The following is a 25333-nucleotide window of genomic DNA, read 5'->3' as shown; positions in this document are numbered from 1 at the left end:
TATCTATATATATATCCTGATAGTATCTGAACTCAACCCCTTTCCAAGGGCAGAGTAGAGGGGCAGGAGAACCTCTCTGACCTACTGACCACCCCCTTTTAACTCCCCCAGGTCCCATTGGCTTCCTGTCCACAAGGTCTCCCATCCAAGTGCTGACCGGGCCCGACCCTGCTTAGCTTCCCAGATCAGCCATTCTCAGGGTGTTATGACTGTGTGTATTATAGAGATATCAATATATATATATATGTGAGGGTGGGAGAACTTCTCTGACCTACTGCCCACCCCCTTCTAACCCCCCCAGGTCCCATTGGCTTCCTGGCCACAAGGGCCCAGTGCTGGCTCATGGTCACCCTGCTGTCCCAGGACCCCCAGCTCCCTTTCCCCTATACTGCTCTCCAATAGGTCATTCCCCAACGTATAGTCATTGAGTATTGATTCAGATGCACCATAACACACCTAACCCCTATAAACCCACGTTCTTGCGGCGCCGCCGTCACCCGCTTGCCATTTCACACCCTTTTCCAGCCCAAAACGTGACCGTGGAGGAGATCGTTACCGCCTACAAACTCGCCTGCCAAAAACTGAGCTGCCGCCAGATCCCCAAACTCCTCAAGCAAATCGAGGTATGACCATATTTTGCCTGTTTTGTCCCATTTTTGGGGCCGTTTTGTTGCCTTCATCTCACATTAATTCCTCTATTTTCATGCAGGAATTGAAAGATCTCGCTCCGCGAATCGAATGTCTGGATCTCAAAGGTGAGGCCTGAACGTTCCGTTGCCTCAAAGCGACGTTTTATGCGATTAAACCCCCAATATCGCATCAAAATCTCCCTCGGTGGGTTTAACCGCCTCTAAATGAGTGAAAAAAGCTGATTTCACCCCAAAATCCCCCGTTTTCCCACTATTTCCATAGGGGAGAAGCTGGATACAAAGCCTGCGAAGCGCTCGAGGAGGTTTTCAAGCGGGTCCAGTTCAAAATCGTGGATTTGGAGCAAACCAACCTGGATGAAGACGTGAGCACCTGCTTTATTTCACGCCATACATTAAATACACGTTTTTCGAGCCATTTTGGTTGGTTTTGATGAGTTGGGGGTGAATTTTGGGCTCGTTTCTCCCCCATATTGAGGTTCCAAGCGCCGAAATCCCCGGTAGCGGCCCCGGAACTCGAATATCCGGGGATGCGTTTGTTGGGCCTTTTTGGGCCTCTTTCCAGCCTCTTTTCCACCTCCTTTCTGCCTCTTTCCTGCCCCTTTCCTGCCCTTTTCCAACCTTTTCCCGGCCTTTTTCCTGCCTTTTCCCGCCTTCTTTCTGCCTCTTTCCCACCTCTTTCCTGCTTTCTTTCCACCTTCTTTCCACCTTATTTCCTGCCTCTTTCCACCTTATTTCCTGCCTCTTTCCACCTTATTTCCTGCCTCTTTCCACCTTATTTCTGCCTCTTTCCACCTTATTTCTGCCTTCTTTCCTGCCTTCTTCCCGCCTTCTTTCCTGCCTTCTTTCCGCCCTCTTTCCGCCTTATTTCCACCCTCTTTCCTGCCTTTTTCCACCTTCTTCCCCCTTGCTTCCCCCTTGCTTCCCCCTTGCTTCCCCCTTGCTTCCCCCTTGCTTCCCCCGTTTCCCCCCCCGTTTCCCCCCCCGTTTCCCCCCCCCGTTTCCCCCCCCGTTTCCCCCCCCGTTACCGCCTGTTTCCCCCCTGTTTCCCCCCCTGTTTCCCCCCTGTCCCTTCCCCCCTTGTTCCTCCCCCCCTTGTTTCCCCCCCTGTTTCCCCCCTTGGTTTCCCCCCCTTGGTTTCCCCCCCCTTGGTTTCCCCCCCTGGTTTCCACCCCCTTGTTTCCCCCCCAGTTTCCCCCCCTTGTTTCCCCCCCCTTGTTTCCCCCCCCTTGTTTCCCCCCCTTGTTTCCCCCCCTCTGTTTCCCCCCCTTGTTTCCTCCCCCCCTTGTTTCCCCCCCCTTGTTTCCCCCCCCTTGTTTCCCCCCCCCTTGTTTCCCCCCCCTTGTTTCCCCCCCTTGTTTCCCCCCCCTTGTTTCCCCCCCTTGTTTTCCCCCCTTGTTTCCCTGTCCCCCCTTGTTTCCCCCCCCTGTTTCCCCCCCCTTGTTCCCCCCCCTTGTTCCCCCCCCTTGTTCCCCCCCCCTTGTTCCCCCCCCCTTGTTCCCTCCCCCCTTGTTCCCCCCCCCTGTTTTCCCCCCCTTGTTTTCCCCCCCTTGTTTCCCCCCCCCGTTTCCCCCCCCGTTTCCCCCCCCGTTCCCCCCCGTTTCCCCCCCCCGCTTCCCCCCCGCTTCCCCCCCCCGTTCCCCCCCCCCTTCCCCGCCCGTTCCCCCCCCCGTTCCCCCCCTTGTTCCCCCCCTTGTTTCCCCCCTTGTTTCCCCCCCGCTTCCCCCCTTGTTTCCCCCTTGTTTCCCCCCTTGTTTCCCCCTCTTTCCCGCCTCCTCCCCACCTTCCCCACCCCTTCCCTCCTTTCCCCCCCTTCCCAACCCCTCACCCCTTCCCCACCCCACCAACCCACCCCCATCACCCCATTCCCCAACCCCCCATTTCCCCCCCAAAACCCCCCATTTCTCCCCCCAACACCCCATTTCCCCCAAAACCCCCCACTAACCGCCTCCTTCCCCCTCTTCCCCAGGGCGCCTCAGCCCTTTTCGACATGATCGAGTACTACGAGTCGGCCACGCACCTCAACATCTCCTGCAACAAGCACATCGGCACGCGGGGTGGCAAGCGGCCGCGCACATGATGAGAAAGGTTCGTTTGCCTCGTTAATTAACATTTCCACACCCATTTCCCTCACCATTTCCTTCCCCGAAGGGTTTTGCCCCCAAAAACCACACGATTCAGGATTCAGGGCTCAAATATCCCCGTTGACGTTCCGGACAGGAGAAAATCATAATGACATATCAATAAGAAGTGGGTGTAATTAGTGGCGTGTGGCAGCTGTTTGTTAATTATCTTCACGGCCGGATGACGAGCGTTTGGGCCTTTGTGGGGGTTTAATTAAGCATTGGGCGTGGTGCAAAAACGCCCTCCGGCCGTAATTAACCTCCCCAACCTGCTAATTGGGATTTTCGGCGTCTTATTGTTGATATGATTCCCAATTAAGGCCGTATTGTCCATGGAGTTCCATATAAACACCTTATGGTCCGTATAATTCCGTATAAACACCTTTATGGTCCATGGAATTGGAGTTAAACACCTTATTGTCCGTATAGCCGGAATTCTGTGGATAATGAGGTTTTAATTGGGAATTATATGGACAATATGGTTTTTAACTCCCAATCAATGCCTTATTGTCCATTGAGTTCCGTATGTTGTCCATATATTGTCCATATAATTCCCAATAAATGCCTTATTGCCCATTTAATTCCCATTAAACACCTTATTGTCCATGGAGTGCCATATAAACACCTTATTGTCCATATATATATATGGAATTCCATGGCCAATAAGGTGTTTATTGGGAATTATATGGACCATAAGGCGTTTATTGGGGATTCCATGAGCAATAAGGTGTTTATTGGGAATTATATGGACAATAAGGTGTCTATATGGAACTCGATGGACCATAAGGTGTTTATTGGGAATTATACAGACAATAAGGTGTTTATATGGAACTCAATGGACAATAAAGTGTTTATTGGGAATTATATAGACAATAGGGTGTTTATTAGGAATTATATGGACAATAAGGCGTTTATATGGAGTTCCATGGGCAATAAGGCGTTGATTGGGAATTATATGGACAATAAGGCATTTATATGGAACTCAATGGACAATAAGGTGTTTATTGGGAATTATATAGACAATAGGGTGTTTATTGGGAATTATATGGACAATAAGGTGTTTATATGGAACTCAATGGCCAATAAGGTGTTGATTGGGAATTATATGGACAATAAGGCATTTATATGGAATTCCGTGGGCAATAAGGTGTTGATTGGGCATTATATGGACAATAAGGTGTTCATTGGAATTATATGGACAATAGGGTGTTTATATGGAACTCAATGGCCAATAAGGTGTTGATTGGGAATTATATGGACAATAGAGTGTTTATATGGAACTCAATGGCCAATAAGGTGTTGATTGGGAATTATATGGACAATAGGGTGTTTATATGGAACTCAATGGCCAATAAGGTGTTGATTGGGAATTATATGGACAATAAGGCGTTTATATGGAGTTCCATGGGCAATAAGGTGTTGATTGGGCATTATATGAACAATAAGGTGTTCATTGGAATTATATGGACAAATAGGGTGTTTATATGGAACTCAATGGCCAATAAGGTGTTGATTGGGAATTATATGGACAATAAGGCGTTTATTGGGAATTATATGGATAACAAGGCATTTATCTGGAATCCCGAGGGTAATAAGGAGTTTATTGGGACTCCCGGTGGGGATTTGACCCCGATGCCCCCGGGGGGGTGTGTTCTCCCCCCAGACGAGCTGCCTGCAGTACCTGGACGCGCGGAACACGCCGCTGCTGGACCACTCGGCGCCGTTCGTGGCGCGGGCGCTGCGCATCAGCAGCAGCCTGGCCGTGCTGCACCTGGAGAGCACCAGCCTCTCGGGGCGGCCCTCATGCTGCTGGGTGAGTCTGGGGGGGGACAATGTCCTGGGCTCCCCAAAACCCCCTTGTACCCCCCTGTACCCCCCAAACCCCATCCCCGTCCCCCCAGAGCCCCTGCACAGCACCAGCCTCTCGGGGCGCACCCACTCATGCTGCTGGGTGAGTAATGGGGGGGGACACTGTCGTGGTCCCCCCCAGAGTCCCAGAACCCCCCTGTACCCCCAGAAACCCCTTGTACGCCCCTGCACCCCAGAAACCCTGTACCCCCCAAACTCCATCCCAGTCCTCCCAGAGCCCCCTGCACAGCACCAACCTATCAGGGTGGCCCCTCATGCTGCTGGGTGAGTCTGGGGGGGGGGACAATGTCCTGGGCCCCCCCAAAACCCCCTTGTACCCCCCTGTGCCCCCCAGAAACCCCATCCCGGTCCCCCCAGAGCCCCCTGCACAGCACCAGACTCTCGGGCGCACCCACTCATGCTGCGGGTGAGTAATGGGGGGGGACACTGTCCTGGACCCCCCCAGAGTCCCCAGAACCCCCCTGTACCCCCAGAACCCCCTTGTACGCCCCTGCACCCCAGAAACGCTGTACCCCCCAAACCCCATCCAGTCCTCCCAGAGCCCCCTGCACAGCACCAACCTATCAGGTGGCCCCTCATGCTGCTGGGTGAGTCTGGGGGGGGACAATGTCCTGGGCCCCCCCAAAACCCCCTTGTACCCCCCTGTACCCCCCAAACCCCATCCCAGTTCCCCCCAGAGCCCCCTGCACAGCACCAGACTCTCGGGGCGCACCCACTCATGCTGCTGGGTGAGTAATGGGGGGGGACACTGTCCTGGACCCCCCCAGAGTCCCCAGAACCCCCCTGTACCCCCAGAACCCCCTTGTACGCCCCTGCACCCCAGAAACGCTGTACCCCCCAAACCCCATCCCAGTCCTCCCAGAGCCCCCTGCACAGCACCAACCTATCAGGGTGGCCCCTCATGCTGCTGGGTGAGTCTGGGGGGGGACAATGTCCTGGGCCCCCCCAAAACCCCCTTGTACCCCCCTGTACCCCCCAAAACCCCATCCCAGTTCCCCCCAGAGCCCCCTGCACAGCACCAGCCTCTTGGGTGACCCTTCATGTTGCTGGGTGAATCTGGGGGGGACACACTGTCCTGGGCCCCCCCAAAACCCCCTTGTACCCCCCTGTGACCCCCTGCACCCCCAGAACCCCATCCCATCACCCCCAATGCGCACCAGCGCTCTCTGCTTTCAGTCCGCGCTTAGCGCCCCCCCTCATTAAATTAACTAATTAGCCATAAATCCCATGCGGACCGGAGCTATGGGGGCATCGGGATAGCGGAGGGGTCTCTGGGTGGTTAATTATTAATTAAACCTGACGAAGGCCATGTGTTGGCACTGTTTTACTCATCGGGGGGTGTTTTTGGGGTGAAACCGCTGATTTTGGGGTGTTTTGTACCCAGCCACGGCGCTGAAGATGAACGTGAACCTGCGGGAGCTGTACCTGGCCGACAACAAACTGAACGGGCTGCAGGACTCGGCGCAGCTCGGCAACCTGCTCAAGTTCAACTGCTACATCCAGATCCTCGACCTCGCAACAACCACATCCTGGACTCGGGTCAGTCCTGGGGGGGCACACACTGGCCTGGGCCCCCCCAGAGTCCCCAGAACCCCCTTGGACCTCCAGAACCCCCCTGAACCCCCAAACCCCATCCCAGTCCCCCCAGAGCCCCCTGCACAGCACCAGCCTCTTGGGGTGACCCCTCATGCTGCTGGGTGAGTCCTGGGGGGGACACACTGTCCTGGGCCCCCCCAGAGTCCCCAGAACCCCCCTTGGACCTCCAGAACCCCCCTGAACCCCCAAACCCCATCCCAGTCCCCCCAGAGCCCCCTGCACAGCACCAGCCTCTTGGGGTGACCCCTCATGCTGCTGGGTGAGTCCTGGGGGGGACACACTGTTCTGGGCCCCCCCAGAGTCCCCAGAACCCCCTTGGACCTCCAGAACCCCTGAACCCCCAAAGCCATCCAGTCCCCCCAGAGCCCCTGCACAGCACCAGCCTCTCAGGTGACCCGTCATATTGCTGGGTGAATCTGGGGGGGGACACACTGTCCTGGGCCCCCCCAGAGTCCCCAGAACCCCCTTGGACCTCCAGAACCCCCCTGAAACCCCAAACCCCATCCCAGCCCCCCCAGAGCCCCCCTGCACAGCACCAGCCTCTTGGGGTGACTCCTCATGCTGCTGGGTGAGTCCTGGGGGGACACACTGTTCTGGGCCCCCCCAGAGTCCCCAGAACCCCCTTGGACCTCCAGAACCCCCCTGAACCCCCAAACCCCATCCCAGTCCCCCCAGAGCCCCCTGCACAGCACCATCCTCTTGGTGTGACCCCTCATATTGCTGGGTGAATCTGGGGGGGACACACTGTCCTGGGCCCCCCAGAGTCCCCAGAACCCCCTTGTATACCCCTTCACCTCCACAACCCCATCCTGTTTCCCCCTGCACAGCATCAACCTCTTGGGTGACCCCTCATGCTGCTGGGTGAGTCTTGGGGGGGACACACTGTCCTGGGCCCCCCCAGAGTCCCCAGAACCCCTTGGACCTCCAGAACCCCCCTGAACCCCCAAAACCCCATCCCAGCCCCCCCAGAGCCCCCTGCACAGCACCAGCCTCTTGGGGTGACCCCTCATGCTGCTGGGTGAGTCTTGGGGGGACACACTGTCCTGGGCCCCCCCAGAGTCCCCAGAACCCCCTTGGACCTCCAGAACCCCCCTGAACCCCAAACCCCATCCCAGCCCCCCCAGAGCCCCCTGCACAGCACCAGCCTCTTGGGGTGACCCCTCATGCTGCTGGGTGAGTCTTGGGGGGGACACACTGTCCTGGGCCCCCCAGAGTCCCAGAACCCCCTTGGACCTCCAGAACCCCCTGAACCCCAAACCCCATCCCAGACCCCCCAGAGCCCCCTGCCACAGCACCAGCCTCTCAGGTGACCCGTCATATTGCTGGGTGAATCTGGGGGGGGACACACTGTCCTGGCCCCCCCAGAGTCCCCAGAACCCCCTTGGACCTCCAGAACCCCCCTGAACCCCCAAACCCCATCCCAGCCCCCCCAGAGCCCCCTGCACAGCACCAGCCTCTTGGGGTGACTCCTCATGCTGCTGGGTGAGTCCTGGGGGGGACACACTGTCCTGGGCCCCCCCAGAGTCCCCAGAACCCCCTTGTATACCCCTTCACCCCCACAACCCCGTCCTGTCTCCCTGTGCACAGCATCAACCTCTTGGGGTGACCCCTCATGCTGCTGGGTGAGTCTTGGGGGGGACACACTGTCCTGGGCTCCCCCAGAGTCCCCAGAACCCCCCTGTACCCACCCCCCTGCACCCCCAGAACCCCCCTGTACCCCCCAAACCCCCTTCTGGTTCCCCCAGATCCCCCTACACAGCATAATTTGTCACCCACCACGTCCCTTGTGGCCGAGATCGGCGACCCAGACAGGAGAGCTGCCACTGATCCAACCCGTGGTGGGTTTGTGCTGCGCTCCAGCTTAACGCTAATTAACATGAGGTTTAATTGCTCGTTTGCGCCCGTCCCCCAGGCCTGGCCTACCTGTGCGAGGGGCTGAAGGAGCAGCAGAAGGGGCTGGTGACGCTGGTGCTGTGGAACAACCAGCTGACGCACACCGGGAGGCGTATCTGGGCATGACGCTGGTGAGTGCGGCCGGGAGACGGTGACAGAGGGTTGTCACCGCCTGGCCCTTGGCCCTTGGGCTGTTTCTGTCCCCCTCGGGCCATCCCTGTCCCCCTCAAGCTGTTCCTGTCCCCCTCAAGCTGTTCCTGTCCCCCTCAAGCCATCAGTGTCTCCCACTCAAGCCATCAATGTCCCCCTTGGGCCATCAGTATCCCCCTCAAGCCACTTCTGTCCCCCTCGAGCCGTCCCCGTCCCCCCTTGATCATCAGTGTCCCCCTTGAGTCATTTCTGTCCCCCTCGAGCCATCAATGTCCCTCTCGAACCGTTTCTGTCCCCTTTGAGCCATTCCTGTCCCCCTCAAGCTGTCCCTGTCCCCTTCAAGCCATCAATGTCCCTCTCGAGCCGTCCCTGTCCCCCTCAAGCCATCAATATCCCCCTCGAGCCATCGCTGTCCCGCTCAAAGCCTTTCCTGTCCCACTCAGGCCATTTCTGTCCCTTTGAGCCATCCCTGTGCCCCTCAAGCCATCAATGTCCCCGTCAATCCATTTCTGTCCCACTCGAGCATCAATGTCCCCCTCAAGCCGTCCCTGTCCCCCTCAGGCCATTTCTGTCCCCTTTGAGCCATTTCTATCCCCATCGAGCCATCAGTGTCCCCCTTGAGCTGTCCCTGTCCCCCCTTGGGCCATTTCTATCCCCCTCGAGCCGTCCTTGTCCCCTTCAAGCCGTTCCTGTCCCCCTTGGGCCATCAACATCCCCCCTCGAGCCATCCCTGTCCCCCTTGGGCCATTGTCCCTGTCCCCCTCAAGCCGTCCCTGTCCCCCTAGAGCTGTCCCTGTCCCCCTTAGGCCATTTCTGTCCCCCTCAAGCCATCAATGTCCCCTCGAGCCGTCCCGTCCCCTCAAGCCGTCCCCGTCCCCCTCGAGCCGTCCCCGTCCCCTTCAAGCCATTTCTGTCCCCCTTGAGCCGTCAATGTCCCCCTCAAGCCATCCCTGTCCCCCATGTCCCTCGCAGCCACACACTCAGAGCCTGGAGACCTTGAACTTGGGCCACAATCCCATCGGCAACGAGGCGTCCGCAACCTCAAGAACGGGCTGATCGGCAACCGCTCGGTGCTGCGCCTGGGCTTGGCCTCCACCAAACTCACCTGCGAAGGTGGGTGACACCGCGGCGACCGCGCCAGCGCCATTTGTCCCCCCGCCAAGTCCCCAAAACGCCGCTTCGGGGGGTGTCCGCGCTCTGGTTGTCACCAAAACGCCACAATCCGTGGGTTTGGTGCCTCCGGCGCCTCTTACGCCGCGTGGGAAGCTCAAGGGCGGTGTCACCGTCCCTGTCCTCATCAGGCGCGGTGGCGGTGGCCGAATTCATCGCCGAGAGCCCCCGGTTGTTGCGGTTGGACCTGCGGGAGAACGAGATCAAGACGGGGGGGCTGATGGCGCTGTCGCTGGCACTCAAGGTCAATCACTCGCTGCTGCGCCTCGACCTGGACCGCGAGCCCAAGAAGGAGGCGGTGGGTGCCGTGGGTGCCGTGGGTGCCGTGGGTGCTGTGGGTGCCGTGGGTGCTGTGGGTGCCCTGGGTGCTGGGGGTGCCCTGGGTGCCATGGGTGTGGTGGGTGCTCTGGGTGCTGGGGGTGCTGGAGGTGCGGTGGGTGCCGTGGGTGCTGGGGGTGCCCTGGGTGGCGTGGGTGCCCTGGTGCCATGGGTTTGGTGGGTGCCCTGAGTGCCGTGGGTATTGTGGGTGCTGGGGGTGCCTGGGTGCCGTGTGTGCCATGGGTGCCATGGATGCCGGGGGTGCTGTGGGTGCCCTGGGTGCAGCGGGTGCCCTGGGTGCTGGTGGTGCTGTGGGGGTTGTGGGTGCTGGGGGTGCCGTGGGTGCCATGGGTGTTGTGGGTGCTGTGGGTGCCCTGGGTGCAGTGGGTGCCATGGGTGTTGTGGGTGCTGTAGGTGCCCTGGGTGCTGTGGGTGTGGTGGGTGCCGTGGGTGCTGGGGGTGCCCTGGGTGCCATGGGTGCTGTGGGTGCAGTGGGTGCCCTGTGTGCCGTGGGTGCTGTGTGTGCCGTGGGTGCCATGGATGCCGGGGGTGCTGTGGGTGCCCTGGGTGCCATGGATGCCAGGGGTGCCAGGGGTGTTGTGGGTGCCCTGGGTGCTGTGGGTGCTGGGGGTGCCGTGGGTGCCATGGATGCCGTGGGTGCCATGGATGCCGGGGGTGCTGTGGGTGCCCTGGGTGCAGTGGGTGCCATGGATGCCGGGGGTGCTGTGGGTGCCCTGGGTGCAGTGGGTGCCATGGATGCCGGGGGGTGCCATGGGTGTTGTGGGTGCCCTGTGTGCTGTGGGTGCTGGGGGTGCCGTGGGTGCCGTGGGTGCTGGGGGTGTCCCCCCAAACCCTTTGTGGGGGTCACGTTCCTGGTTTGCGGGTGTTCTTGGTTTCCCACTGATCCCGATTCCCCAACGTTCCCGATTCCCCGACGTTCCTGATTTCCCAGCGTTCCTGATTCCTGAACGTTCCTGATTTCCAGTTATTCCTGATTTCCAATTGTTCCCGATTCTCCAGTGTTCCCAATTCCCGAACGTTCCCGATTCCCCAACGTTCCCGATTCCCCAACGTTCCCGATTCCCCAACGTTCCTGATTCCTGAACGTTCTTGATTTCTAGTTGTTCCCAATTTCCAACTGCTCCTGATTTCCAATTGCTCCCGATTTCCCAAAGTTCCCAATTTCCAATTGTTCCTGATTCCCCAACATTCCCGATTCCCCAACGTTCCCAATTCCCGAACATTCCTGATTCCCCAACGTTCCCAATTCCCGAACATTCCTGATTCTCCAACGTTCCCAATTCCTGAATGTTCTTGATTTCTAATTGTTCCCGATTCCCCAACGTTCCTGATTCCCAACTGTTCCCGACTTTCCAATTGTTCCTGATCTCCCAAAGTCCCTGATTCCCCAACATTCCCGATTCCTGAACGTTCCAGATTCCCAAACGTTCCAGATTCCCCAACATTCCTGATTCCTGAACATTCTTGATTTCCAATTGTTCCCAATTTCCAGCTGCTTCTGATTTCCAATTGTTCCCGATTTCCCAAAGTTCCCAATTTCCAATTGTTCCTGATTCCCCAACATTCCTGATTCCCCAACGTTCCCAATTCCCGAACATTCCTGATTCTCCAACGTTCCCAATTCCTGAATGTTCTTGATTTCTAACTGTTCCCGATTCCCCAACGTTCCTGATTCCCAACTGTTCCCGACTTTCCAGTTGTTCCTGATCTCCCAAAGTCCCTGATTCCCCAACGTTCCCGATTCCTGAATGTTCCTGATTCCCACACGTTCCGGATCTCCCAAGTCCCTGATCCCCCCGTTCCCAATTCCCCAACGTTCCCAATTCCTGAACGTTCCTGATTCCCAAACGTTCCCGATTCCCCAACATTCCTGATTCCTGACCATTCCTGATCTCCCAAGGTTCCTGATCCCCCCCGTTCCCCATTCCCGCTCGTTCCCGACTCCCCGTTGCTCCCACCGTCCCGAACCGTCTCCGTTTCCCCCCGGGCAGGTGAAAAGCTTCTTGGAGACCCAGAAAGCTCTTCTGGCCGAGATCCAGAACGGCTGCAAACGCAACTTCGTGCTGGCGCGCGAGCGGGAGGAGCAGCAGCTGCAGCACTCGGCCTCCATGCCCGAGATCACCCACGAGGACAAGGACGAGGGGCCAACCGAGGCCACCGCCGAGGGGACCGAACCCGCCGCCAATGGGGACAGTGACAACGGTGACAACGACGGTGACAACGACGGTGACAACGGCACGGACTCCGACTCGGACACGGACGATGAGGCGGACGCTGTGGTGGCAAAGGACTCAAGCGAAGCCGCGGAACGCACCGATGTCACCGCGCCGGGGCCACCGCGCGAGCGGCCGTGTCCCCTCCCCGTCGCCGAACAGGGGGGTCCCGCTTCACCCCAATGCGCCGAGCGCAGGATTTCGGTCTCCAGCCCCGGCCGAGGCCACAAAATCTTCGTGGTGACGCGGGTGGAAACTTTACCGGAGCCCCCGAACCCCGAAACGCCGGCGAACGGGGCCCCCGTGTCCCACTCCGACCCCCCTCTACCCAACGGCCTCAAGCCGGATTTCGCGCGGGCGCTGCCGGACGCCGACGGCAAAGCCGGGAGCTGCGCCGCGCAGCACGGTAAGACCCCCCCAGCCCCAATCCGGGCGCTTTTCACCCCAAAACGGCCGCACTGGGGACGCCCCAAGGGGTGATAATTGCGCTTTGGCTGGGGGGATTTGAAGCCGAAGCGAATCGCTTTTCAAAGCGCTTGTTAATTAGGAGGTGGGGTTAATGAGCCCCGCGGGAACGAGGCTCTTGGGTGGTGGCTGTGATTCGTTGTCTGCATTTATTTTGGGGTGAAATTGGGGGAAAATGGGTGAGCGGAGCCGGTTTGTGTTGCAGAGCTGAGCTGCTCCAAGAACGAGCAGGAGCTGGAGGAGCTGCTGAGGGAGGCGGTTCAGGACGCGGGGCAGGAGCCGCTGTGAGCGCAGGTGGGGACGCTGGGGACACCTGGGGACACCCAGTGACACCCTAGAACAGTGGGGACACCCTGGGACATGTGGGGACACTGTGGGATACCTGGGGACAGTGGGGACACTCTGGGATACCTGGGGACAGTGGGGACACCCTGGGACATGTGGGGACACTGTGGGATACCTGGGGACAGTGGGGACACTCTGGGACACCCTGGGGCATGTGGGGACACCCTGGGGTACCTGGGGACTCCTGGGGACAGTGGGGACACCCTAGGACACATGGGGGCATCTGGGGATAGTGGGGACACCCTGGGACACCTGGGGACACCCTGGGACATGTGGGGACACCGTGGGACAGCTGGGGACACCCTGGGCCACCTGGGAGCAATGGGGGACACCTGGGGCCACCCTGAGACATCTAGGGATAGTGGGGATACCTGGGGACAGAGGGGACACCATGGGACACATGGGGGCATCTGGGGATAGTGGGGACACCCTGGGATACCTGGGGACAGATGTGGACAGTGGAGACACCTTGGGATACCTGGGGACTGTGGGGACACCCGGGGACACGTGGGGACATCTGGGGATAGTGGGGACACTCTGGGATACCTGGGGACAGTGGGGACACCTTGGGATACCTGGGGACACCCTGGGACATGTGGGGACACCGTGGGACAGCTGGGGACACCCTGGGGCACCTGGGAGCAATGGGGGACACCTGGGGCCACCCTGAGACATCTAGGGGTAGTGGGGATACCTGGGGACAGTGGGGACACCATGGGGCGCCCTGGGACACATGGGGACATCTGGGGATAGTGGGGACACCCGGGGATACCTGGGGACAGTGGGGACACCCTGGGACATGTGGGGACACTGTGGGATACCTGGGGACAGTGGGGACACTCTGGGACACCCTGGGGCATGTGGGGACACCCTGGGATACCTGGGGACTCCTGGGGACAGTGGGGACACCCTAGGACACATGGGGGCATCTGGGGATAGTGGGGACACCCTGGGACACCTGGGGACACCCTGGGACATGTGGGGACACCGTGGGACATGTGGGGACACCCTGGGACACCTGGGGACACCCTGGGACACCTGGGAGCAATGGGGGACACCTGGGGCCACCCTGAGACATCTAGGGATAGTGGGGGTACCTGGGGACAGAGGGGACACCATGGGACACATGGGGGCATCTGGGGATAGTGGGGACACCCTGGGACATGTGGGGACACCCTGGGACAGCTGGGGACACCCTGGGACACCTGGGAGCAATGGGGGACACCTGGGGCCACCCTGAGACATCTAGGGATAGTGGGGATACCTGGGGACAGTGGGGACACCATGGGGCACCCTGGGACATGTGGGGACATCTGGGGATAGTGGGGACACCCGGGGATACCTGGGGACAGTGGGGACACCCTGGGACATGTGGGGACACTGTGGGACATGTGGGGACACTGTGGGATACCTGGGGACAGTGGGGACACTCTGGGACACCCTGGGGCATGTGGGGACACCCTGGGATACCTGGGGACTCCTGGGGACAGTGGGGACACCCTGGGACACATGGGGGCATCTGGGGATAGTGGGGACACCCTGGGACACCTGGGGACACCCTGGGACGTGTGGGGACACCGTGGGACAGCTGGGGACACCCTGGGACACCTGGGAGCAATGGGGGACACCTGGGGCCACCCTGAGACATCTAGGGATAGTGGGGATACCTGGGGACAGAGGGGACACCATGGGACACATGGGGGCATCTGGGGATAGTGGGGACACCCTGGGATACCTGGGGACAGCTGTGGACAGTGGGGACACCTTGGGATACCTGGGGACTGTGGGGACACCCGGGGACACGTGGGGACATCTGGGGATAGTGGGGACACTCTGGGATACCTGGGGACAGTGGGGACACCTTGGGATACCTGGGGACACCCTGGGACATGTGGGGACACCCTGCGACAGCTGGGGACACCCTGGGCCACCTGGGAGCAATGGGGGACACCTGGGGCCACCCTGAGACATCTAGGGGTAGTGGGGATACCTGGGGACAGTGGGGACACCATGGGGCGCCCTGGGACACATGGGGACAATCTGGGGATAGTGGGGACACCCGGGGATACCTGGGGACAGTGGGGACACCCTGGGACATGTGGGGACACTGTGGGACATGTGGGGACACTGTGGGATACCTGGGGACAGTGGGGACACTCTGGGACACCCTGGGGCATGTGGGGACACCCTGGGATACCTGGGGACTCCTGGGGACAGTGGGGACACCCTGGGACACATGGGGGCATCTGGGGATAGTGGGGACACCCTGGGACACCTGGGGACACCCTGGGACATGTGGGGACACCGTGGGACATGTGGGGACACCCTGGGACACCTGGGAGCAATGGGGGACACCTGGGGCCACCCTGAGACATCTAGGGATAGTGGGGATACCTGGGGACAGTGGGGACACCATGGGGCGCCCTGGGACACGTGGAGACATCTGGGGATAGTGGGGACACCCGGGGATACCTGGGGACAGTGGGGACACCCTGGGACATGTGGGGACATCTGGGGATAGTGGGGACACCCGGGGATACCTGGGGACACCCTGGGACACGTGGGGACATCTGGGGATAGTGGGGACACTCTGGGATACCTGGGGACAGTGGGGACACCTTGGGATACCTGGGGACACCCTGGGACACGTGGGGACATCTGGGGATAGTGGGGACACCTTGGGATACCTGGGGACTTCCCGGGGCATCTGGGGACAGTGTGGACACCCTGGGACATCTGGAGACAGGCAGTGACACCCTGGGACACATAGGGACACCTGGGGACAGTGGGGACACCCTGAGACACATGGGGACACCTGGGATACCCTGAGACATCTGGGGACACCCTGGGACACCTGAGAACAGTGGGGACACCTGGTGACACGTGGGATACCTGGGGACAGTGGGGACACTCTGGGCCACCTGGGGACACCCAGTGACACCCTGGGCCACCTGGGGACATTTGGGGACAGTGGGGACACGCGTGCCCGTCACCGCCGTCCCTCTCCCGCAGGTGCCGGAGCGTCCTTGTCCTCCCGCTCCCCGCGCCGCCGGCCGAAACCTTCAAATCACCGTTTTCTGCCCCAAAAACACTTGCCCGCCCCCCCACCCCATGTCCCCAAAGGCGCCCGAGTTGGCCACGTGTCCCCATGGCCAGCGAGGGAGGTGACACCGAGGTGACATCGCGGCGACCCGGCGCCTTCATCCTGCGGCGAGGAAGAGGAGGGGACACCGAGGGGCCACCGAGGAAGAGGAGGGGACACCGAGGATGACAAGGGGCCACCGAGGAAGAGGAGGGGACACCGCGGTAAGGTGACACTGGGGGACACCCCACACACTACAGGGACCCGGTGACACGGGGACAAGCGTCCGGCACTACAGAGACCCAGGACCGGCTGGTTATTTATTTCCAATTCTTCTCTTATTTTGGTTTATTTGGGGGGTTTTTCGTTCATTTTCCGTCTCTATTTATCAGCAGCTGCAGCGTTACGGGGTGGGGGGGGGTGTCGAGTAGAGGATGGGGGGTTAATTAATTGATTTAGAGTTAATTAAGTTAGAATTAATTCCTTCGGGGCTTAACCCGCGCCTCAACTCCTCCTCTTGGGCTGCCGGAACGTCCCAAAAACCCAACCAGAACCCCCAAAAAAGCAGCTTTTGGGGGGCCCCCCCCCGGCCGCTTTTCTCAGGGAGGGTTTAGGGGTCCAGCCCGGGGTGGGGGGACGAGGCCGCGGCGCTTTTCTTAATTAATTAAGTGCAATAAATCGATCAGGGAGCCGGGGAGGGGGCGGCCGAGGGGGCGGCGCTGACTCTCCTGTCCGGGTCGTCGATCTGCGGGTGTTCGTGTCGTTTCTTCCCGTCGCGGGGGGGGTTTTTTTGTTAAAAAACCACCGTTTTCTATTAAATGAGATTCTGCATTCGTCGCCGACTCCCCCCCCCGCCCCTTCTTGGTGATTTTTGGGCCCCCCCCCCCCAAAAAAATGCGTGTTTTAGGGGTTTTTGGGGGGGAAATTCAGTGATTAACCCCCCCCCAAAATGCGCTTTGTGGGGGGAAATTCAGTGATTAACCCCCCAAAATACGCATTGGGGGATTTTAGAGCTTTTTGGTGATTAATTAACGCTAATGAGCCGCCCTGTCTTAGTCGCCATTTGGGCCTATTCTCCCCCTCCCCCCGCCACGAGATGGAGGTTGAACTGGTTAAACTGGTTTATTATGGGACGACCCCCCCTTGTGTGGTCGTGGGGACACAACCTGGGGACGTCACCGGGGCGGGTAATTGGGGTCACCCGGACGCCGGGGTCCCTGCGATGGCGACACCCCCGCCACGGTCACCTCGGGTGTCCCCAGTCACCCCAGTGCGTTGTCACCTCCCCTTAGAGACACGAATGGTCCCCAAATCCACAAGGGGCGCCCTCACGTCACCAACGGGGGACACCGCGGTGTCACCGCCGCCCAAGTCCGTTTTGGGGAGGGGGGATATCGCGTCACTCGGGGTGGGGACACTGGACGCCGCGGGACACGGTGCCGCCGGATTTCTTGAGCCCGTCGATGCCGCGCAGGAGCCCCATCTTGCGGCGGATGGAGTGGTCCAGGTTGACGGTGACACCGAGGAGGACCCGCGCGTCACCGGCGGTGAAGGGGAAGTCGCGGGCGAGGAAGGCGCGGAACAACTCGGGGTCCCCATCCAACCCCAAGACGTTACGCAGCGGTTGCCGCAGGGCGCTCAGCTCCGCCGCCGTCTGTTGGAAAACGCTCCACAAAGACCTCCCGGAGAAATCCGGCGCCGGTTGGCGCTGCCACGCGTCTTCCAGGCATTGCAACACCCAACTCAACCGGCACGGCCACCCATCGGCCATCACCACCCACGCGGCGGCCGCGCGGGGCGACACGGCGCCGGGGCCGCCGGCGCGGTGCAGGAGGAGCCGGATGGTGATGGGGATGGTGTTGACGATGCGGCGCACGTGCGCGGCGCTGGTTGGGACGTACGCGGCCAACGGGTCCGCGGCATCGTGGAGGCAACGGAACGCTTCGTGGATGTAAAGCACCGCGGCCGCATCCAGCTCGCGGTGGTCGGGGCCGGCGATGGCGGCGCCGCACTTGGCGCGGCGCCGCTGCTCCACGTTGCCGGTGATGATGCGGTACATTAAATCCTCCCGCGTTTGCACGGCGGCTTCAAGGCAACTCAAACGCGAGCGGGCGCCCATCTCCGGGATGGAGAACGGCAACGTGACCGTACGGCTCAGATATAGGTACCCGCTGTCCGCCATGCCCTTCATGCAGCTGCTCTGCTCCAAGCAGGGGACAATGACACTGGGATCCACGGCGAGGATGAAGATGAAGGGCGTGTTGGTTCTGGAAAGCAACGTGTTCATGGCGTTGAGGACGCCGGCGACTTTCTCCGGGTAACACGTGTCCAAGCTGGTGATTTCCAGCACCACGCGGAAACGGCGCCGCTCGAAGATCTCCATGAACGCCAAAAAGTCGAGCAGCGCCTCCACCTCCCGCCGCACTTTGCTCATGAAGCCCAACTGCCCGGCGAACTTGTCGCTGTTGGTCAACTGCTCGATCTTGTGCTTTTGGCTGATCAAAACGTGCTTGAGGACGGAGAAGGCGCCGAGGATGAGGCTGGAGCTGGAGATGGACGTGATGGCGCCGCCAACCACCTTCAGCACCTGGTGGTCCTTGAGGTGCGGCAACAACAGGGCCACCAGCAGGATGGTGACGCCGATAACGAGGACGGCGACAACACCCCAAAGCTTGAGGCAGGCGCCGCGTTTGAGCACCCACTCGCGCTGGCTGAAGCCGTCGGCGAAGCGCGGCCGCGTCCCCATCACCCGGTAGACGCCGAGGGGCAGGGCGCCGAAATGGTGGCGGACGCTGTCACATAAGGTTGTCACCAAGCCGGCCCAGAGCTTGTCACAACCGGCGAACTGCCAGGCGCTGAAGCGCACGAAGAGGAACCGGATGTTCTTGCGGCGCAGGTGGCTCTCGGTGACGACCGGGCGGTAAAAGGCCAGTAGCCATAGGGCTTGGAGGAGCCCCCAACCGTGGGGGGAGCGAGGGGGTTGGTGGCCGCGGCGCCGCGCCGAGTCTTCGCGCCGGGTCATTTCTTGGCGCATGAAGGCTGGGGGGGCAATGGGGTGGGGGTCAGGGTGGTGGGGGGCAAGGAGGGGGCAATGGGGGTGTGGGAGGACAATGGGGACACAGGGATGAAGGCAATGGGGGGATACGGGAGGACAATGGGGTCATGGGAGGACAACGGGGGACATGGGCATCAGGACAATGGGGACATGGGAGGACAATGGGGGGATGGGACATGGGGGTCAGGACAATGAGGGACATGGGAAGACAATGGGGACACAGGGATGAAGACAATGGGGGGATATGGGAGGACAATGGGGTCATGGGAGGACAACGGGGGACATGGGCATCAGGACAATGGGGACATGGGAGGACAATGGGGGACACGGGGGTCAGGACAATGGGTACGTGGGAGGACAATGGGGACATGGGAGGACAATGGGGGATATGGGGATGAGGACAATGGGGACATGGGGGGACGGGACATGGGGGTCAGGACAATGAGGGACATGGGAAGACAATGGGGACACAGGGATGAAGGCAATGGGGGGATATGGGAGGACAATGGGGTCATGGGAGGACAACGGGGGACATGGGGATCAGGAGAATGGGAGGACGTGGGGGTCAGGACAATGGGGACATGGGAGGACAATGGGGGACACGGGGGTCAGGACAATGGGTACGTGGGAGGACAATGGGGACATGGGAGGACAATGGGGGATATGGGGATGAGGACAATGGGGACATGGGAGGACATGGGGGGACGGGACATGGGGGTCAGGACAATGGGGACATGGGAGGACATGGGGGGACGGGACATGGGGGTCAGGACAATGAGGGACATGGGAAGACAATGGGGACACAGGGATGAAGACAATGGGGGGATATGGGAGGACAATGGGGTCATGGGAGGACAATGGGGGACATGGGGATCAGGACGATGGGAGGACGTGGGGGGACGGGACATGGGCATCAGGACAATGGGGACATGGGAGGACAATGGGGGATATGGGGCTCAGGACAATGGGAAGACATGGGGGGACGGGACATGGGGTCAGGACAATGGGGACATGGGAGGATAATGGGGACATGGGGGTGAGGACAGTGGGGACATGGGAGTCAGGACAATGAGGGACATGGGAAGACAATGGGGACACAGGGATGAAGACAATGGGGGGATATGGGAGGACAGTGGGGACATGGGAGGACAATGGGGACATGGGGTCAGGACAATGAGGACATGGGAGGACAAGGGGGGGACATGGGAGGGCAATGGGGACATGAGGGTGAGGACGATTGGGACATGGGGGTCAGGACAATGTGGGGACAGTGACCTGAGATGGGGGGAAACAGGGACACAAAATTGAGGGAGAACGGGGGTTGGGAGTTGGTGGACGGGGATGGGACTGGGGTGCACTGGGATGGACTGGGGTGCACTGGGACAGACTGGGATGGACCAGGATGGATTGGAGTGCACTGGGGTGCACTGGGGTGGACTGGGGTGCACTGGGATGGACTGGGGTGCACTGGGAGGGACTGAGATGGACTGGTATGGGGATGGGATGGACTGGTGTGCACTGGGATGGACTGGGATGGAGTGAGACGGACTGGAGTGCACTGGAATGGACTGGGGTGTGCTGGTGTGCACTGGGATAGACTGGGATGGAGTGAGACGGACTGGAGTGCACTGGAATGGACTGGGGTGTGCTGGTGTGCACTGGGATGGACTGGGATGGACTGAGACGGACTGGAGTGCACTGGGAGGGACAGAGATGGACTGGGGTGCACTGGAATGGACTGGGATAGACTGGGATGTACTGGGATGGACTAGGATGGACTGGAATGGACTGAGACGGACTGGGGATGCACTGGGATGGACTGAGACGGACTGGGGTGCACGGGGGTGTTGCTGTGGGCGGCGGGGGGGGGGGTGACCCGCGGTGTCCCCGCGGTGTCCCCACGGCACCCACCGGTGACCTTGTCGAGCAGCGTGTAGAGCCGGTGGCCGCAGGGCGCGTAGAAGCCCACGGTGACCGGGGTGGCCGCGTGGCACAGCGTCTTGGACAGGCAGCGGCAGTACACGTCGTCCTCCGTCAGCGCCTCTGGGACAGGGGACAAGGGGACAGCGGGTGACACCGCGGTACGCAACCCCCCCGGGGAGCCCAACGCCCCCCGGGGACACGCGGTGGGAATGGGGGGACTGGGATGGACTGGGATGGACTTTGGGGATGGACTTTGGGGATGGACTTTGGGGATGGACTGGGATGGACTTTGGGGATGGACTGGGGTGGACTGGGATGGACTGGGATGGACTTTGGGGATGGACTGGGATGGACTGGGATGGACGGAGATGGACTGAGATGGACTGGGGATGGACTTTGGGGATGGACTGGGATGGACTGGGGATGGACTCTGGGGATGGACTGGGATGGACTGGGGATGGACTGGGATGGACTTTGGGGATGGGCTGGGATGGACTGGGATAGACTGGGATGGACTTTGGGGATGGACTTTGGGGATGGACTGAGATGGACTGGGATGGACTGGGATGGACTTTGGGGATGGACTGGGATGGACTGGGATGGACTGGGATGGACTGGGGATGGACTGGGGATGGACTGGGATGGACTGGGATGGACTTTGGGGATGGACTTTGGGGATGGACTGGGATGGGGATAATGGGCTGGAATGGGCGGACTGGGATGGACTGGGATGGACCGGGATGGACTTTGGGGATGGACTGGGGATGGACTGGGATGGATTGGGATGGACTTTGGGGATGGACTGGGATGGACTGGGGATGGACTGGGATGGACTGGGATGGACTTGGATGGACTTTGGGGATGGACTGGGATGGACTTTGGGGATGGACTGGGATGGGGATAATGGGCTGGGATGGGTGGACTGGGATGGACTGGGATGGACTTTGGGATGGACTGGGATGGACTGGGATGGACTTTGGGGATGGACTGGGATGGACTGAGATGGACTGGGATGGACTGGGGATGGACTTTGAGGATGGACTGGGATGGACTGAGATAGACTGGGATGGACTGAGATGGACTGGGATGGACTGGGGATGGACTTTGGGGATGAACTGGGATGTACTGGAATAGACTGGGATGGACTGGGGATGGACTTTGGGGATGGACTGGGATGGACCTAGATGGACTGGGATGGGGATAATGGGCTGGGATGGGTGGACTAGGATGGACTGGGATGGACCAGGATGGACTTTGGGGATGGACTGGGATGGACTGGGATGGACTTTGAGGATGGACTGGGATGGACTGAGATAGACTGGGATGGACTGGGGATGGACTTTGGGGATGGACTGGGATGGACTGGGATGGACTGGGATGGGGATAATGGGCTGGGATGGGTGGACTGGGATAGACTGGGATGGACCAGGATGGACTTTGGGGATGGACTGGGGATGGACTGGGATGGACTGGGATGGGGATAATGGGGTGGGACAGGGATGGACTGGGATGGACTGGGAAAGACTTGGATGGACTGGGATGGGGATAATAGGGTGGGATGGGATGGACTGGGATGGGGATAATGGGCTGGGATGGGTGGACTGGGATGGACTGGGATGGACTTTGGGGATGGACTGGGATGGACTGGGATGGGGATAATGGGGTGGGACAGGGATGGACTGGGATGGACTGGGAGAGACTTGGATGGACTGGGATGGGGATAATGGGATGGACTGGGATGGACTGGGATGGGGACGATGGGGTGGGACAGGGATGATGGGGTGGCCAAGCAGGACAGAAGGGCCTGTCCCCCCCACTGTCCCCCCCACTGTCCCCCCCACTGTCCCCCCACTGTCCCCCCACTGTCCCCGTTGCCCCCCGCTGTCCCTGTCCCCCACTGTGTCCCCGTACCTGGCTGCTCGCCGGGCTGCCCCTCGCTGTTGCCGCCGTGGTGGCAGTGGTGGCCGCGGTGGCCGGTGTCATTGTCCCGTTCCGGGCACAGACAGGCCAGACGCTCCTCGCTGCAGCCGGGGGGTCCCGCGGGGCCCCCCCCCGCACACGGACACACAGACAGCCTGGGGACATGGGGACTGTCACTGGCCCGGCCCTGGCCCCATCCCCATGTCCCCATCTCCATGTCCCCATCTCCATGTCCCCATCCCCATGTCCCCATCCCCATGTCCCCATCCCCGTGTCCCCCTCCCCGTGTCCCCATCGCCATGTCCCCATCCCCATGTCCCCATCCTGTCCCCATGTCCCCGTCCCCATGTCCCCATGTCCCATCCTCATCCCCATGTCCCCATCCCCATGTCCTTGTCCCCATCCACATGTCCCCATGCTCATCCCTGTGTCCCTGTCCCATGTCCCTGTCCCCATGTCCCTGTCCTCAACTCCATGTCCCCATCCCCATGTCCCATCCTCATGTCCTTGTCCTCATCCCCATGTCCCCCTCCCCGTGTCCCCATCTCTGTGTCCCCATCTCCATGTTCCTGTCCTCATGTTCTCATTCCCATGTCCCTGTCCCCACCCCCCCATGTCCCATCCTCATATCCCTGTCCTAATCCCCATGTCCCCATCCCCATGTCCCTGTCCCATGTCCCTGTCCCATGTCCCTGTCCCCATCCCCGTGTTCCCATCCCCATGTCCACATCCCCATGTCCCCGTCCCCATGTCCTCATGCTCGTCCCCATGTCCCCGTCCCCATTTCCCCATGTCTCATCCTCATGTCCTTGTCCTCATCCCCATCCCCATGTCCCCATCCCCATGTCCCTGCCCCATGTCCCCGTCCCCGTGTCCCTATCCCATGTCCCCATCCACATGTCCCCATGTCCCGTCTTCATCCCCATGTCCCCGTCCCCATGTCCCCATCCCCATGTCCCTATGTCCCGTCCTCATCCCCATGTCCACATCCCCATGTCCCTGTCCCCATGTCCCCATCCCCATGTCCCCATGTCCCTGTCCCCATCCCGATGTCCCCATCCCCATGTCCTTGTCCTCATCCCCATGTCCCCATGCTCATCCCCGTGTCCATCCCATGTCCCTGTCCTCAACTCCATGTCCCCATCCATCCCCATGTCCCCATCCCAATGTCCCATCCTCATGTCCTTGTCCTCATCCCCATGTCCCCCGTCTCCATGTCCCCGTCCCCATGTCCCGTCCCCATCCCCATGTCCCCATCCTCATGTCCCTGTCCCCATCCCCGTGTTCCCATCCCCATGTCCCATCCTCATGTCCTTGTCCTCATCCCCATGTCCCCCGTCCCCATGTCCCCCGTCCCCATGTCCCCCCGTCCCCCATGTCCCCGTCCCCATGTCCTCATCCCCATGTCCCTGTCCCCGTCCCCATGTCCCCATCCCCATGTCCCCATCCCCATGTCCCCATCCCCATCCCCGTGTTCCCATCCCCATGTCCCATCCTCATGTCCTTGTCCCCCGTCCCCCATGTCCCTGTCCCCATGTCCTCATCCCCATGTCCCCATCCCCATGTCCCCCGTCCCCATGTCCCCCATCCCCATGTCCCCCGTCCCCATCCCCGTGTTCCCATCCCCGTGTCCCATCCTCATGTCCTTGTCCTCATCCCCATGTCCCCCGTCCCCATCCCCATGTCCCCATCCCCATGTCCCCATCCCCATGTCCCCCGTCCCCATGTCCCCCATCCCCGTGTTCCCATCCCCATGTCCCATCCTCATGTCCTTGTCCCCCGTCCCCATGTCCCCCGTCCCCATGTCCCCCGTCCCCATGTCCCCCGTCCCCATGTCCTCATCCCCATCCCCATGTCCCCGTCCCCATGTCCCCATCCCCATGTCCCCCGTCCCCATGTCCTCATCCCCATCCCCATGTCCCCGTCCCCATGTCCCCGTCCCCATGTCCCCATCCCCATGTCCCCCGTCCCCATGTCCCCATCCCCATGTCCCCCGTCCCCATGTCCCCCATCCCCATCCCCGTGTTCCCATCCCCATGTCCCATCCTCATGTCCTTGTCCCCCGTCCCCATGTCCTCATCCCCATGTCCCTGTCCCATGTCCCTGTCCCCATCCCCATGTCCCCATGCTCATCCCTGTGTCCCTGTCCCATGTCCCCGTCCCCATGTCCTCATCCCCATGTCCCTGTCCCATGTCCCTGTCCCCATCCCCATGTCCCCATGCTCATCCCTGTGTCCCTGTCCCATGTCCCTGTCCCCATGTCCCTGTCCTCAACTCCATGTCCCCATGTCCCCGTCCCCATGTCCCCATGTCCTACCCCAGCCGGTGCCACCGGCTCCATCCCTCCGCCTGGGACCGATCCCGGCTCCTCCGCCGCCGCTTTTATAGCGGGTGGGGCCCCCCCCGCCCCCGGAGGAAACAATTAATTAATTAGCTAATTAACGCGGGGCAGAAGTTCCGGCCGCACCGCGGGAGAGCCCTGAGTCAGCGGCCAGAGACGCCCGGGTGGCCCCAGCAGGGACACGGGGGACATGGGGGACATA

General features: G+C 60.7%; 2 protein-coding genes across 2 annotated transcripts; one reads left to right on the top strand and one right to left on the bottom strand.

The window, feature by feature from the left end:
- The first annotated feature begins 386 nt into the window (after nucleotides 1–386).
- PPP1R37 (protein phosphatase 1 regulatory subunit 37) lies at nucleotides 387–16728 on the top strand. Its single transcript, XM_065048162.1, is given in 17 exon segments — nucleotides 387–623; nucleotides 710–768; nucleotides 913–1012; nucleotides 2617–2698; nucleotides 2701–2735; nucleotides 4434–4564; nucleotides 5207–5226; nucleotides 6024–6149; nucleotides 6152–6178; nucleotides 8148–8234; nucleotides 8237–8259; nucleotides 9251–9302; nucleotides 9305–9391; nucleotides 9580–9746; nucleotides 11779–12406; nucleotides 12671–12759; nucleotides 15823–16728. Coding segments are annotated over 16 exon segments (1890 nt in total). The 5' UTR covers nucleotides 387–440; the 3' UTR covers nucleotides 12754–12759; nucleotides 15823–16728.
- Nucleotides 16729–16995: 267 nt separating this feature from the next.
- Nucleotides 16996–23007, bottom strand: NKPD1 (NTPase KAP family P-loop domain containing 1). Its single transcript, XM_065048161.1, has 3 exons — nucleotides 22782–23007; nucleotides 20859–20990; nucleotides 16996–18931 (listed from the first exon to the last, which is right to left on the bottom strand). Exons 1-3 carry the CDS (start codon nucleotides 23005–23007, stop codon nucleotides 17292–17294), a joined length of 1998 nt encoding a protein of 665 aa, XP_064904233.1. The 3' UTR covers nucleotides 16996–17291.
- Nucleotides 23008–25333: the final 2326 nt, after the last annotated feature.

Source organism: Columba livia, unplaced genomic scaffold, assembly GCF_036013475.1.
Source record: "Columba livia isolate bColLiv1 breed racing homer unplaced genomic scaffold, bColLiv1.pat.W.v2 Scaffold_2108, whole genome shotgun sequence".
NCBI lineage: Eukaryota > Metazoa > Chordata > Aves > Columbiformes > Columbidae > Columba > Columba livia.
Note: the sequence above shows the minus strand (reverse complement) of the source record. Positions and strands in the feature narration are given on the sequence as shown.